The following is a 16250-nucleotide window of genomic DNA, read 5'->3' on the forward strand; positions in this document are numbered from 1 at the left end:
TCTGTACGCTGAAGAATGGTTGCTGTTTGTAGCGAGTTTGTTATTTTGCATTTTCAGTGCAGCTTACTGTTTCAGGGTTGGCTAGGACTAAAAACCCCATTAATTACTTGCCCTAGTGACATCCTATAAATGACTGACATAACTCATGGTACTGGAAAGGGGTTTTGTTTCCAGGTGAAATAATTTAGTTAAAACCTAGTGTATAGAGTTGAGAAAAATTGTATCAAAGGCATCATCAATTTAGCTGTTTTAGAGCTTTTTTAATCTGACAAATACCATAGAAAAACAATCTAAAGCTGAAAGTTCCAGTAGGTAGCAGACAAAATAGCAAATTCTACTCATATAAATTTTGGACATTAACGAAGTGATGGGTATAGGCTGCCACTTCATGGAATATCTTAAAGAAGCAGAAGTCAAGAGCAGCACCAGTATTCAAAATACACAAATGGTTTAAAATGGCAGGTAATTAGAACGTCATGGTATGTGGTCAAGCTTGTCACTTCTGTACAACAAGCAAGATATTTTTGCTGTAGCCATCACCACCATACCCCTCTATCTGTGTTCTAGGCTTCCTAACTAATATCCTTGTACTTAATGGAGAACCTGAAGAATACCTTGAAATGCTCTGACACCAGAGGATACAAATCTGGTAACCTGCAATTTACGTGACAGAGTGATCCAAACTTAGCCTGGAAAAAATGTTATTCTTTTAAAACAACTTAGTACAATAGGGAGGGGCAAAAAAACCTCCAAAACAAAAAAAAAACAAAGGAACAATAGCTATTGAAACTGTAAAAGATATTGTGATAACTGTAATGCTTGCATCAATTGTGCTGTATGGTGAATGAATTCTGGGAAGAGAAAGATTACAGAGAATTTTGCAAATAGACACCATTTGCAACCCAGCATTTCTCATCTGAGAAGAGAAAAGAGCAGAAAAAAAATGTTTATTTTACAGCTCTGGCAAAGAGGATGACAAGTAGTCTGAGCAGCCTTAAAGGCTGACAAGTTCCTGGTGTACAAATGAAGTTTATGAAGCTCATCAAACCAAATTTTCAGAAGACTTGAATTCCATTTAATTCTCCAGTTTGGAATTCATCTGACCTATGCCTGAGTGAGTTGCCTAGGCTTCCTCTGTAGTGAGTGGTGAGTAATAAATACTTCCAGAGCACAAATTACCTTGTCATGAAAGAGACCTTTGCAATAGACCAGCAAAACCACGTCCAGAAAGAATAAACCAGCATAATCCTCTCTAGTTGTAACAAAGCAACAGTATAAGCAGAGAGTCTGTTTCTCAGTAGGAGTATAAGATCCAAATGCATATGAAGGTCCAGATGTATTTGCAAAATAGTTTCTTTATGTGTTGTAAGAGGACAGTAGTATCTACTCAAATGAGCCAAGCAATATGATATGAAAAAAAAATTATCTGTAGTATTTACATTTAATCTAGCTTAAATAACACACATCTCTTGTTTTTATAACAACTTCACTTTCTTTACCCTTTCTCCACAGCATTGAGAGAAAAGAAGCAGCAATTGCTCAGCTTTTGTTGGCTCTGAAACAAGTGGAAAAAAAGAACAAAGAATGTCATGAAAGGGTAAGTGACCATGAATCCCAACACATTTTGTATGTTGTATTTTAAGTCACAGATTCAGTTCTGTTCTTGTAATCCAAATACTACATTTATTATAACAAGTAATTGCAGTGAATTTCTTACAGTCAATGAAAGCAGAGTTAGTGAGTCACTTTATGTGCTTAAAAGTTAGTGTTACCTGAATTAAATGTGACATAAAGCTTAACTGTCCTAAGTATATTACGCAAAAAAGGAGCTGCAGGAGTAGAACACTGCAGAACAGGACACAGCAGTAAGGCAAAGTGAGTTCAGCAAAGGTGTTTTCCAATGCACGTGAGATCCTCAGTAACTGCCTCGGTATTTAATCTTACTTTGCAGCAAACATAGGACGGTGAGCCCCAGTTCAGTATGTAACATTACTGAAATACATTCAGATTTGCCTTTGTAAACAATCCTGCAAATATTCCTCAAGGAATTCAAGAATACACTTGCAGCTCAAAGAGGAATAAACTGTATCAACTTCATTTTAGTAATATTAGCAGAGCTAACCAAGTATTGAGGTTTGCTGGTTGTCTTCGATTCACTTCTGACATAGTGGAATTGCACAGGCATCTATGAGAGTTTAGTTATTCTTGAAAACTTGGAATCATAGAATAATTTGGGCTGGAAGGGACCTTTAAAGGTCATCTAGTCCAACATCCCTGCAATAAGCAGGGACAATGAAAAGTCAACAAGGAAGGAAAAAAAATCACACAATTGTCTAGGTGCAATTTCTAGCACTGCTTGATGAAGACCCACTCTCTTGTGGATTAAGAGTTGTGTTGGATCATTTTTAGAACAAGGTTATATAAATACTGATTGCACCCGAGTGAAAGTGTATGTATGAACGGTATATAAAGAACCTTAATATGGCATCTGATGACTGAAGAGCAGTGAACTTCGAAAGCAGAGATATATATAGTCACCTAATGAAATAAATTCAAATGTCTCAAAAATCTGTAAACTGGAGCATGTAATTAAACCATGTTGCAGCCTGGACTCCTATAGCAATGAAACATCGAAACAAACCATGTCTCTCTGTCTTTCCCATGCCTGAGACTTGCCCTGCTTTTGTAACTATCCACCTGTTTACTTTCCTTGATGTTCCTTTCAGTTTTGAAGCCTGAATTGTGTTTCATCTGTGGCCTTAACTATCAGTGGAAGCAGCATTTGGCTCTTCTCCCTGCAAACATCTGAAGTCCCTTATGGTTATTCCCCCAATTTGCTGCTAGCTCATGGTCCCTCAAGGACTCCTTCATATTTCAGACTGTGCAAGGTACTTCAGGGCATGCTTTGTTTAATTTACTCATGTTTTGACAGTTTTTTGAGTTTCATTCTTTGTTTCCTGCTTAATGTTTCTGAGTGCTTTAGAGTTAATCCTTCTAAAAGTGAGGAACGTTTGCGACTTTCTCTACTGCATAGTTATTGTTACAGTTTGGCTAGTGTGGTTATTTGCTCTTTCAAGGTATCCTTTGGGAGGAAACACACATGATCAGTAATTTCAAATAATTCGAGTGTCACTTGAATGGGTCAAGGTAAGGGGATATAATCGCAGTAGGTATAAGTGATTCCAGCTCTGACAAGGCTCTCTACTGTGGTTATACACAAGTGACCTGATTGTCTGATGACATTTCTACATGAAGTTGGTAAGTTGTGATGAAAAATGTTGAACTGAAGTAAATAACTCCTACAAATAAAATTTGTTAACAAATTGACCTCCAGGGAACTTTCTTTCCATGCAATGGAGGACAATTCATGTGCTGCACCAAGTACAGCGATCATTTGTCTCTTGTTTCCTTCTAATGGTCTTGAAGTTACTGAGAAACTTCTGAGACTCACAGACTCTCCTTTCTGCTCCATCCTTTTTGAATATGAAGAATAGGTGTTTAGCTGAGTGTTTTTACAGTGCATCCTGGTGCTAGGTCAGATTTTACTTTTCTTCATCACTTCAGTTTGTAACTTTGAAAACGTTGAAAATGTTTTAATGTGTGCCTTTTCTGCTGTTGGCATTTCATAGAATGACCTTCTGAAGGAAAAACAGCAGGTGTACATCAAGCGCATACTAGGAGAAATAGAAAAACATGAGAAGGAACAAGATGCAAAGGAGGTTGTAACTAGTTACGATGTGGAAGAGGCACTGAATGCAGTATGGCAGTATGTTAAGGACAAAGAACAACTTCTGAAAGGTATGTTGAGAGTTGTGGAAGTGGGGTTTCCAGTTTACACAATTGGGATTGAGTGATTTTTTTGTTGTTGTTGCATTTTAAATGGAGATTTAACTTCATTGTTGCGTAAAAAACATTAAGCTTTTTCTCCCCAAAATAAGCCCTCCAAGTGTGGTATGAGACTGTGGAGGGCTTATAAGTAAATCTGTTCCTTCCAAGTGTTGTATATTACTGTGCAAATACAGAGTCTTCTTTTTTTCTCTATTAAGTTAAAACTCCTAAAAGCCTTATGCACTGGCTGCACTGGAACATTAAATGAAATTATTGATGGCAGCAAAAATGACCAGTTTTGACTGCTGAAAGTTCTGGCTGTCATCCCTGCAGTTCTCAGTGGGAGACACATGTGTCTTTAGTTACAGCATTTCAGTGAGAGCTGTTGTCTCTCCTTGGCAGAATGAGATCAAGCTGTTTTCAGCGATGATGGTGGCCCTTGACACTATGTGAGGCCATCATGTTGTAGTGTAGAACAATCACCCTTCTTTCTCCAGTCCCAGTGAAAATTATTTTATTAATGACTTTTATGAAGTTGTAATTATGAACTATTATTTCAAGAAATTATCTTCTGATGCTCTTACTTTAACAGATCTGCACTCCCAGATTGAGGAAACTGAGCAAAGACTTTTAGTGAAGCAGAGTGAGAGAGATTATTGGTTGGAATACAGAAATGTAGGAAGAAAAATACTGATGGACAGGATTACGCATCTGGAAGAAGACATTAAGGAAGTCAAAGATGACCTTCACAAGGCTACAGGTCAGTTTACAGCAACTGTTATGCAAGTTTTACAAGCTCTTTTGTGCATTACTTGCAGGAATTAATTAAATTTTAAAATTATTTTGAGGTTATGTTGTAGTCATTTCTATCAACTTTTCAAAGAAAATGCACCTAAGGTGGGCTGTATAATCCTGTAAAATGGAAGAACTCTCTCTTTGTGAAAGTCCCTTTATTAAAGAAATCAATAAAGTTACGGATATTATGAACACTTAAGGAAACTGATAAGCTTGCCTTCTGACAAATTTCTTGTAAAATACAGGCAACCTGTTTTTTTAAAAAACATTATTGTGAAGGACAGCAGTTTTCTAAAAATAAGTCTACATGTATTTAGGTCACCTACACACAGGACTCCCTTAGCAGTCATACTTGAAAACGTTGACTCTGCTGTTGTTGCTTCTCATCGTGCTACAAGCACTTCACATGTTGAAAACTCCTTTGACAGGAAAGTAGCATGAGCTCATTTTTGGAACAATTTTTGGAATTCAGCACACTGGTTTAAAAGCAGAACTAGAGGGAGCTGTTCAGCCAGCGGTCTGAACTTTGCCTCCTGGTTGCACAGCCTCATATATGAGGCCCTGCAAAATTGCCAGTGCGGACATATTCAAACACTGGGAACTGTTTCGATACTGGCACAACAGTGGAATTAATTTGAGAGCGTATGCATTCTGGTTCTGAGTGCTTTACAAAGATTTCTTTAATACTGCATTATTTTAAAATAATTGAAATATCTTACTACTACATAACTCATGTTTCTAACAGGAGAAGGGTGTCCTGGTTTTCTTCCTTCATGTCCCTCTCAGTATGCATGACCACAGCCAAGCAGCTGGTAGTAACAGGCAGTGACGCTGCTCTAAGGGTCTCTGTATATTCTGTGCCAGCCATTACCAGGCATCAACTCCTGTGGCTAAGAGCCAGCTAGCTACCTTTTTGCCTCTTGAGACATATTTTTTCATGATTAAGATTTGCACTGTGTTTTCTATATTGCCAGATAGCTTGTCAGATATCCATCTCTGTATTCAGGAGGGGTTGATATATTTCATTCTGAGTTTTCTGTGTTCTTAATAAATTTAAAACTTCGCTATACAGCTGTCAAAATACGAAATGAAAAAGAGAATTGACTTTTATATAGAATCCCAAAATCAGCCAGTAGGAACATTCAGTTTGACCTCCTGCATGTCATAGGGTGCAGAGCCAAAAATTTGTGGTTGAACAGAAGTGTATTTATAGAAAGTCTATTACAGAGGTACATATAGCAGTTGCCTAAGTAATGTACGGCAAAATGATCCTGCTGGTACTGCATGTTACCATACTATTTTACTCAGCTTCCTAAAATTGAACTTATAAAGTGGCTGGGGAGTACAGTCTTCTAGCCTTAAAAAAAAATTTTAAAAAAAATCTAACAAGATTCCAGTGTGATGCTGCAGCAAATTGGGCTAATTCAGTTCTCAAATGTGTAACGGGCTTAAGGAACAAGCATAGGTGAAGAGGTGTCTGTCTCTGTAGGTACCACTGAAGGTCTTGATGCTGGCATAGTTCATGTGGCCTGGAGATGACATTCTAAACAAAATTGCTGCAGTGAAGAGGAGGCAAAAGAGAGGCATACACTGATGTAAGGTCTGGGGAAAACAGAGTTGTAGTGAGAGAGTTAGGGAAAATAATCTCCTTAGAAACAGTGAATATGTCTGAAGAGTTCCTCCTTCTCTTCATTCTCCCGGTACAACTCAGGTTGTTTAGCTGTCTGGAAGAATAAAAAGATAAATTAATTATGGTATGTAAGTACTTCCGTTTTACTCTGCCAAGTCTAGGTAGTAGATCGATTAAGGCAGGCCAGCTTCCACAGTGTTAAATCAAGAACTAATGCATAACTAATGCACTTTTCATATTTGATTGCCTTTGACGCCACAGTGGGTCCATGACCAGATACTCCTATACAGCCAGAACAGGATTAGGCTGTCTGCAACACAAGAGCAGAGCAAGGCTGAATTTCAAGCCTCTGGAACAAGTATGAAGTGCCTTCCCTGAAAGAAAATTACTACAGTCTCATTCATTCCTTCAAAAGGAGAAAATACCAAGCAGCTATTTAGAACAGCACAAAAACAGCTGAAATAGTTAAACAGCAAGTGGCTAGAACTTGAAGCCAAACAAATTCAATTAGACATAAGACACTTTCTAAATAATGACCACAAGTAACAACAAAAGAAAGTTATTAAGGCAATTGCTATAGTCTTCATTTTGTCTTGTTGTCATATTAGAGCCCCTGGAACGCTTAGATAAGCCAGAAAATTTATTAGGCTCTGTATAACTGTCTGAAAAAAAATGCCAGGTGCATAAGATGATCCAATGTTTCTGTACCTAAAAAATAATTTTTCTAAGAAAACCTCTCGCATAACTCCAGGATCTTTGCTGTTGATGGAGACAAAATTTAGTGTTAAGATACCAATATTTTAGCAGAGAGTTGCTCCATTTATTAGCTGTTGTAGTTTCAAACAGAAATGTGTGACCCACTCCAGATTTCTAGTTTTGGAGTTAACACTACTGTCCTTTGGGTTTAGGAGGACAATTTCTATAGTCAAGGATGTTTGTATCCTTTTCTGTGGAGCATCAATGTATGTGATGCTGGCTGCTAAGTTCCAGTTTAAGAATAAAATGCCGATTATCTATTTGTTGTCGGGAGAAACTGATGTTAGATAATGATTTCTGATTTTTCTTTTTCATGTTGAAGAGTATTACAGAAATGCTTTGAAAGCATTGAAAGAAGAAAATAAGAGACTGGTTGAAGAGCACATGAAGTCTTCTAAGGAACAGGCCCGTGAGGTATTTTAACTCATTATTTTAACTTGATTTAAGACTTGGAAATTTTCTAATAAATTGAGAGTAAATCCTCTTGCTAAACGTGGCATTAGTTATTGTTGTACCTTTTTTTTTCCATATCAAACTAACGATTTGAGGGCATTTTACAAACAAAGTATGGGAAACTGGGGCACCATGAACTGATGTGACTTGTTCAAGATCATGTCACTTTTGTTGTGACCTTGATTTTTGACATTTGCATAGACTTCAAAAACAGTAACACACTAAGAGATTGTCCGTGTGGAAATATACATCAACTTGAGAAAAAAAAAAGTTGTTTTGAATGTGTAAAGTACAGAATTTTTAAAATGCTAAAATAGTGCAAATAGGTAAAATTTAGGCTTATTGATATACAGATTTTTTTTTTATTATCCCTGCCAGCTCTGATTTGCAAACATGATTTACAAAATATTTATGGTGCTTAATTTTTACACTCACAAAGTGGAAAGCATGCTTCAGTACAAACCACTGGTTGGGCCCATTGGGTATTTACATTTCCTGACTTCAGTGCTGGAATTTTCAGTCATGTGAGAACATAACCCAAAGGCCTGTGTTTATGGTGATCTACAGGGGTATCTTCTGTCCGAGTTATCAATATCAATAATTAAATTTTAGCCTTGGCTCATTAGCATGGACATGTTTGAGTCACTTGCCAGTACTTGATCAGTGCTGCCTCATTTGCTTGGGTTTTTGAATAGCTAAAGGTTTGATTTCCTGAAAACAGGAAGATTTGAGCGGTAGTGGGAACATAACAGAACTTGTTAGGCAAAAGGAAAATGTCCTATTTTAATATGGAAAATTATAAAATATTGGTAAATTGCTTGACACATAAACTGCACTAAGCAGGATGATGGATAAGAAACAGTTGGCCTTGTGAACTAAATCCCCTTGTAATCCCTCAGGGGAAGCTACAGTCTGGTGTGTGGATGTTTCTTAATTATTTCCTGCTAAAAAGCAGAAGGTTCTTCTTTATAGCGTGCAGCACAGCTTTCAGATGAGATGATCTTAAATTGTGTTTTCTCAGAATGCTGTAAGATACTTAGACAAAAAATGCTGCCGAGAAGTTGAAGAGAATGAATGGCTAAGAGAAGAGGTAAGAGGACCACTTGTGTACAGTTTATCATTGCAGTTCAGGTTTGAAATACTCTCTCTCTGAAGATTTTCCTATGAAAAGGAGAGCAATTTTCCTGTAAATAATCTGTAATCCTGAGTGGTACACCAGCAGTGTGTGTGGTGAATAAAGGTAAAAGATGAATATCTACTTTCACCAATGAAGGACCCCTTTTCCTGCCCAAGCTGTTAGATCAAGGACTACAACATCCCATACAATTAAGTATTTATTCCTGTGGAGACTGGGATACCATATAGTGTAAAGGCTCAACTATGTAACTATCTGAAGCTTATAGTTTTGAACTGCATTTAAGTTCTAGCACTGCCATATTGAAAAAAAATGGATATGGAGGTTGGAAACATTTTTGGAGAAAAGGTGTGAAACAGCTTTAAATGGGAGATAATAAAGAAACCCTGGAGATTAGTACACTGAAGAGAGGAAAATCAAAATTTTATACAATTGAAACTTGATAGCTTTTATAAAAAAAATTAGAGCAATATAGAGCTAAATAGTAGGCAATTTAGAGCTAAATAGTAGGTAGTTGTAACTTTTCTTGTCAAGAAAAAACTTTTTTGTGAGCCAGATTTAGGAAACTTTTGGAAAATTTTCACATGGAAATTTTTTCCATGGTGAAAGTTTGATTGTGTTTGTTCCAATCAATACAGATTCTTTGTTGCAATCAAATCTAAGCAAGAGATGAGAGGGAGGAAACACCCTTCCCCACCTTTACAAACTTGCAACTTAGAACTGAGCAAAACATTTTTGGAAATTGATAAATGAGTTTATTATTTTTCTCTGCCGCATCAACAAACCTGGCAGAGGTTTCTCTGTTTTACTTACTAATTTAAAATACTTGCCAGAATGCAGGGATACAGCTTTTCTTCTTGCCCTTAATGAGCTCTGAGCCTAAAACCTTCCAGGGAGGGTGTCCAAACCACAGCTTCTGAGGCAATGAATTAGGACAGAATTAATGTTTCAATCTGTATAAACAAACAGGAGCTAGAACCTACACACACACCATCACTGAATAAGTATGAACCCCCTTCCCTTCTCCCTGTCTCGCTGAACACTGACGAACTTTACACACATTGGGCAGTGTCAGCAGGAGAGATTCACCCTTATGTCCCAATGGGCTCTCTCTGAGGAGCTGAGGGATGTGAGTTTCTTTCCACTAAGGTTTCCTATGTTATGAGTTAGTTTCCTATGTTATGATTTAGCGCTTTGAATTATTTTGGAAAACAAAACTATTATCACTAACTTACTCCAGTCCTCTGAATTCACCCATTCATTTTCTCTGCTTTTCTTATACAGATGGAATATTTTCTTTCAGGCTGATGTTTATATGTAGCTGACAGACACTTCCAGTATTTTCTTTTGGAGAGATACCCTAAAAATTTCAGTTTTCTCCTAGTTCAAAATTTATTATTTTTTTCAAGTTGGCCACTGACCTGAAAAATGACTGACCAAAACAGCCCTAAACTAGTTACCTCCAAGTCTGAACAGATTTGGAGACTTTGGTCACATTTTTTATAGTTACTTTGTCAAACCAAGATGGTGCAAAACTGCATCACCTCATCGTGCCAGGCCACATCCTGTTACTGCTTAATGTCCTGTCATTTTCACCTCTTTCAATCGCTGGGAGAAATGGCAACTAGGTTTTAACTGCAAATTTGGATTATTATAGCTGGATTAATTTGGCTCTGGTGAGAACAGATGCATTCAGATCACTAGGTAGTTTTTAAACTTGTGTAGAGCTAAGATTCCTGCGAAGGTATCATCTGTCCCATAGTGCATTCCACTCTGCAGTGGTGGAGTAAGAACTTGTACTTCAGGAAAAGTGAGGAACTGTGGGATCTGAATAACTGGTATTCTTTGGTTAATATAACTTCATAGTTTTATTAAGATATTAAGTTATATTACAGTTATATGGAGTGATTACCAGTCCAAAAGAAAACAGAACCTGGGATTTAACCAGCATCGTGGCTAACTTGGACTGAAAGCTTCACTAATTCTGAGTAAGAAGGTTTTATGTATAGGCAGGAATTAGAAAAGCAACACTTGCTGAGCAAGACCCTGAATTTAAGTCTGCAAAGAAGGGTTTTCTCTCTCAAAGCTCTGGTGTGACAAAAAAAAATAAAAATCCAGAACTTCTGTCTACCAGACCTCTTTGGTTACGTGAGAAGGTTCTGCTGTCAGAGTTGCATAGCCCAGATGTGTGGCTGTGATTGACAGAGTTGTGCCAGTAAAGGGCTCTAAAAAAGGTGTGAAAGAACGAGATAGTTACCATGAAAGCTTTCAAAAATGGGTATAATCCTTCTAAGAATACCCTTTTTTTTTAATTGACAAAAGGTTATGAGGTACCGAAAGAAAGTAAGTGATTTGAAAGCATCTATTCAGCTCCTAGAAGAAGAAAATGTCATTATAGTGACACAGCTGGTTGATAGCAAACTTCAGGATCAAAGAGTACCCAGGTAAAATAATGCCTTTTTTTTGTTGTTTTTAAAGATAATGCCTTCCTCTGCCTCTAGAGCTATTTGGTCTCTCCCACAACAAAACCAAGGTAGCTTCCTGGTTGAAGGGAGGCAGGATTTGACGGCGTATCTGTGGAACTTGTATCTCTGAAGGATAACAGTGACATTGTAAACTCCTGAATACCAAAATTGGGTTCTTTAATAATCTCTAAGACCCAGTGACAATCACTTTATTGTAGTGGGGATACCATTGGGGCTTGGAAATTGTTTCTTTCTGTTGTAATTGTCTCAAACCAAATGCTGAGTCATAGATTTTTTCCTTTACTGTTGGCAAAATGTTAAAGGATGTGAAGATTAATGTGCAAATAAATGGAGTTTTGCAGTCTCAAGTGAAACAAATAACCTGGTACTGAGTAAAGAAGAAGCCTTGGGATAGGTCTGTCTGTAGAGGTGTCTGCAGTATTAGTTCATTTTATATTGAACTTATTTAACTTGTTCCCTAGAGAAAGATTAATTTAGCTGCAAAATGTCAACACTAACATTATCAAAAGCACAACGTGACAGCGGGAATGATCCATCTTCATTTTCCAGTCCCAGCTCAGTGATTTCAGCCATATTGCATCAAAAAGCTCCAAGTCTTAAGAAATGATCATTCTTTTTTCCTCTCCAAATTTTGGACTGCTTTTAAGTGAGAGCTGCCAGCTGTGGTTTGAGTCTTGGGCTGACTGGAGACTAGAACATTTGTTTTCTTTTAGTCTCATGGACATAGTTGAACTTAGGCACCAAGAATAAAAAAAGAGCAGCTTATTAGTCACTAAGCTATCTGGCTGCCTCCATTGCATTTTTAACACATTGCGCTATTCTGCATTTGTGGTTAAGCAACAAAAGGTGCCCTTCCACCCCAAACGATTGTACAGGACAATTTAGAGAGAAAATTCAGACCTCTAACATGAGTTTTACTTTATTTTTTTATTTTCATAGGCGTTTGTTTCTTACCCAGGCAGCTGACTTGCAAGATGAATTTCCTAAGGATGAAATGGAGTACGTGGAGTATGCAGGTAATGCACACAGCAGCAGCTTATAAGAACTGATAAGACACTGAACATGTAAATACCTTTTATTCCTTAAGTTTTTTATCAAACTGCCTGTGTTACATGGTGAACACATAATTTCCCACTGTAGCAATAATAGACTGTCATTTGTATTAAGAAGACAAACTCACAATCTACCTGTAATACAGTTTTAAAATGGAAATGAGTGTTTAGATTGTTAAAGTAATTGCTCGTCTAGAGTGAGCCTGGAATGTGGTTGTGAGGATTGGCCATATTGTGTGAGGATTGGCCATATTGTATGAGGATACAATTCATAGCTTTATCAGTTCTTTACTGATCCATAGCATCAAAACTTCATTATATCTCATCCGTGAGAGGACACTATTGAACTCTGCGCTGGCTTTCACTTGAACTGTAAAGTAAAAATAAAGTGAAAGTAAAGAAAAAGTAAAAGTAAAATAGAAAAAGTAAAAGAAAGGGTAAAGTGAAAGTAAAGAAAAAGTGAAATAGTGAAAGTAAAATAAAAAGTAAAGTGAAAGTAAAGAAAAAGTAAAAGTAAAATAATAAAAGAAAAAGTAAAAGTAAAGTACAAGTAAAAGTAAAAGTAAAAGGAACGTAAAAGTAAAGTTAAAGTAAATTAAAGGAAAGTAAAAGTAAAAAGTTAAATTCAAGTTATGTAACTGTAAAGTTAAAGTGAAGTAAGAGTGAAGTAAAAGTAAAGTAAAGTAAAAGTAAAGTTCTGCTCAGTTCCAGCCGTAGAACTGATGGGTCTTTCTGGAACCATCAGGCACCAGCACAGATGTTGACTAAGACTTCTGTATTAGCTAGATGTTTACACTTCAGCCCTATTACCTCTGCTACACCTCTGCAGTAGTTACAGGGGGAGTAGGCTTTGTTCCAATAAGCTGCAGTCACGTCACTGTCCCAGGCAAACACAGAACTTGGCTCTCCATGTCCAGCATCGTCCGTCATCTTAAGAATCAGTCAACTGCAAATGTGGGCTTTTTAGGGGAGGTATAATTAGAGTAGTGGCTTGGTTTTGCTGCCTTTCCTATTTTTTAACTATTCAGGGCTATATAGGATTTAAATTAAACTGATAAAAGCTCATTTTTTCCCCTGCCCCATGCCGCAGACCTATTACTTCCAACTTCCAATCAGTTTCAGTCCTTGATCTTGATCAGAAATTGCGAACAGAAATAAACAGGAAAAGCAGTGAGCAAAATCAACATTTGGCTTGGCTTGGCTTGCCAGTTAAAAGTCCTGCCAAGCCGTTCTTTACATCGCACTGGCCAAGCCACATTAAAGATTGCAGGCAATGCTTATACCAAATGCTAATTCCCATCTTCATAAAGCGTAACAATTGCATACACATCATTGTTCTTCTCTTTAAAAAGCAAAGACAGATGGAGGTGAAAGTCTCAGAAGTGCCATAGTCCCCTGTCAGAAAAAGAATGAGAAGCTTCAAGACAGCAATGAGGAGCTGTGGGAGAAGTCATGGGCTCCAACTTGTAGCTTGTACAAAGATGAAAAAGATTTCCAGGTATGCGTTAAAATAATCGTGTCTTTCTCTGACACAAACATATTTCAGTGTGGAGCATGAGCTACTACCGGGAGCGTTTTATTCCTAGTGGTGTTATGGCAGGAAAAACTCCAACGTCTTTTACCTTGTGTACAATTCAGATGCTTAATCACAGGCATCTGGTGCTATTTGTGACCATCAGACACTCCCTGTCCTTCAGATGCTGGGCCAAAAGAGCACAGGTTCTGTCATACAGGCCAGCCTCATGTGGATGTTTTGGGTGCCTGAGGGTATTTCTGATAGCATGAGACACGTATTTTTGGCAACTGAATGGTGTCATTGGAATCAGTTTATGTGTCAGGGTGAAATTCCCCTACAAAGAATTCTGGATGTCACCTAGTGACAGTTTTCCATGGTACCACACACTCATTTGCTCAGATGTTGATCCTTTAGCATTTACGTTGTGTAGTAGCATTAAAGGATCAACAAGTAATTTATTCCTTCAACGGAAAGCCAACGTGAAGGTGTTTCTGGGTGCAAAATACAGAGGTTAAGGAAATAAAACGGTACTGGGCAGAGTTTGTGTGGTTCTCGAAAGAGGTGGTGGCATCTGCTTCAGGAGATCCTCAATCCTAGGTTGCAAAAAGGTGTTTCCTGTGCCTTTGATACCACACTCTTGAGATACAGTAACTTGAATACATTGCTAAATAAACTAACTACTCTTGGAAAAAGTATTACTCTATGTCATCAATTTCTACTGCAAATTAAAGGTGATACAGACATGGTGCAGACTGCAGGGCTTGCTGTGTAAAGATACTGCTCCGTAATGTTTCTTTACTCTTTTGTATTTTGTTCAAACATTCTCAAGAATGAGCTTAAACAAAGACAAAACAGAAGAAAAAACATCTTTTTCTATAAATTTGGCATTGGTTTGATTAATACCCTGCAACTTGTGTTCAGAGAAATCATCCTGTTGCCTTGATCGGAGACTACCTTATGGAGTAATCAACTGTTATGAAAGCATGTACTACATAGGGCTTGTGTTATTGGGTTCCTTCTTTCCTCTTTCACCTTGGCCGTATGATCCTGCCCTTGCCCTTAGGGAGCCCATAGTGCACATCAGCCTTTTCCATAGCAGATTCACTCACTAACCCAGCAGAAAAGCTTGCGCTTTTTTGGCTCCTCCTGAATTAGTTTTCTATTGGGTTAAGTCAACCAAATTGACTTAGAGGTTTGGCCAAGACCAGAGCCAGCACAGACGTGGTGGAAGCACATGGCCAGACTTGGACCTCTCTGTTTTGGCAGTAGTGAGCTGTTGGATTAGTTTAATTCTTCTCACAGAACTGAACTTGGGAGCAGAATTTGGTTTGCAGAGAAAATGTAATTGGTGAAAACACACAACAACTTCTTTTTTTAAGAATTGCTGCTTTTCCATATAACTGCAGAAGAATAATGTTCTTTCTTCTTAAGGTATACGTAAAAGTGGATCCTCCAGAGACTAATCTGTTGTGTGTGCTTGGAAGACCCATGCCTGTTCATAAAGAGCCAGAAGAAATGTCAAGCAGGAGCCACACAGAAGGTGGATGGCATCAGTGGTAAATCAGACAGGCACATCACAGCTAAGATGATCAAGGCCTTGCTAGAAGAAAAGGTTGGTTAAAACTAGACAAGCTGTGCTGTTAACGTAGAAATGTAACCTCCGTTCATTAAAGATTTGCGCTGCTCTTCAAGGAGTGTGTGGCACTGGGCTTTGTGGAAACTATTTCTGAGTGCCTGAATCATGATTTATACACTGAAGTTCAGTGAGAGGTAGGTCTGTGTGCAGATGCTTAATTGAAAGGTTGCTTTCCTTACCCCTGTGAGGACTCTTGTGCACTTTTTGGGCCTCTCAGTCCATGTACCTGCACATATATCTAAGTTAATATTTAGTTTTTGTGGTCCCCACTTGCAGCCTATGAAATGTGGAACTTCCTCTTGATCAGACACTGAATGAGTAAATGCAGGCTGCTGGGAAATGTAGATTTGTCACAAAATACCTAATACTCTGATAAAGCAGAATCTAATTTATCCAAGCACAATTCAACTTTTGCTAGAAATTGAATGTTTGAATGCATTTTAGCTGTCTTCATAAAACCCCTACTGAAATATATTGAAACAACCAAAAATGAATTGAAAAAAACCACAAAAAACAGAGGATAAAAATCATCAAAGTTGTAAATAAGTATATATCTATAAAGACTTGGCTAAACATGTTGTGTAACCCTGTATCTGGTTAGTGGTTAGTCTCTATGAACATATATCTTAGTGCATTGATTCAGTGGGTTGCTTTTTTCCTCCACTCTCATTGCACATCCTGGACACCCTATCAGGAGCACACAGCGCAGCTACTTCCCCACAGGCACAAGCAGCTTTCTCACCTATGCATTTCCCATTTAGAAACTTGTGAAAGCATTGAATAATCTGATTTAGACCTTTGATGGGTTAATCCGTTGTTTGGAATAAAGCTTTTTTTAAAACTTAACCATTTAAAACAACCTGTACCTATGCAGTGTCTCAGCTTACCCTGTATTTCAGCACAAACATCTTCTATCTTTCAAGCAACCTCAGATATTCCTGCCTAGATGTTCCTAGCAGGCGT

The 16250-nt window shown here is 37.8% G+C and overlaps 1 protein-coding gene across 1 annotated transcript in view; it reads left to right on the plus strand.

Moving 5' to 3' along the window:
• Window positions 1-15272, plus strand: part of CCDC83 (coiled-coil domain containing 83) — a 16449-nt gene extending 1177 nt beyond the window's left edge. Inside the window, 10 exon segments of the mRNA XM_010179878.1 lie at window positions 1513-1597; window positions 3630-3798; window positions 4421-4588; window positions 7332-7423; window positions 8484-8552; window positions 10920-11041; window positions 12023-12099; window positions 13488-13633; window positions 15083-15193; window positions 15195-15272. Coding sequence (XP_010178180.1) covers window positions 1513-1597; window positions 3630-3798; window positions 4421-4588; window positions 7332-7423; window positions 8484-8552; window positions 10920-11041; window positions 12023-12099; window positions 13488-13633; window positions 15083-15193; window positions 15195-15272 — 1117 coding nt within the window.
• Window positions 15273-16250: the final 978 nt, after the last annotated feature.

The sequence above is a fragment of the Mesitornis unicolor genome, unplaced genomic scaffold, assembly GCF_000695765.1.
Source record: "Mesitornis unicolor isolate BGI_N332 unplaced genomic scaffold, ASM69576v1 scaffold3362, whole genome shotgun sequence".
Classification (NCBI taxonomy): domain Eukaryota; kingdom Metazoa; phylum Chordata; class Aves; order Mesitornithiformes; family Mesitornithidae; genus Mesitornis; species Mesitornis unicolor.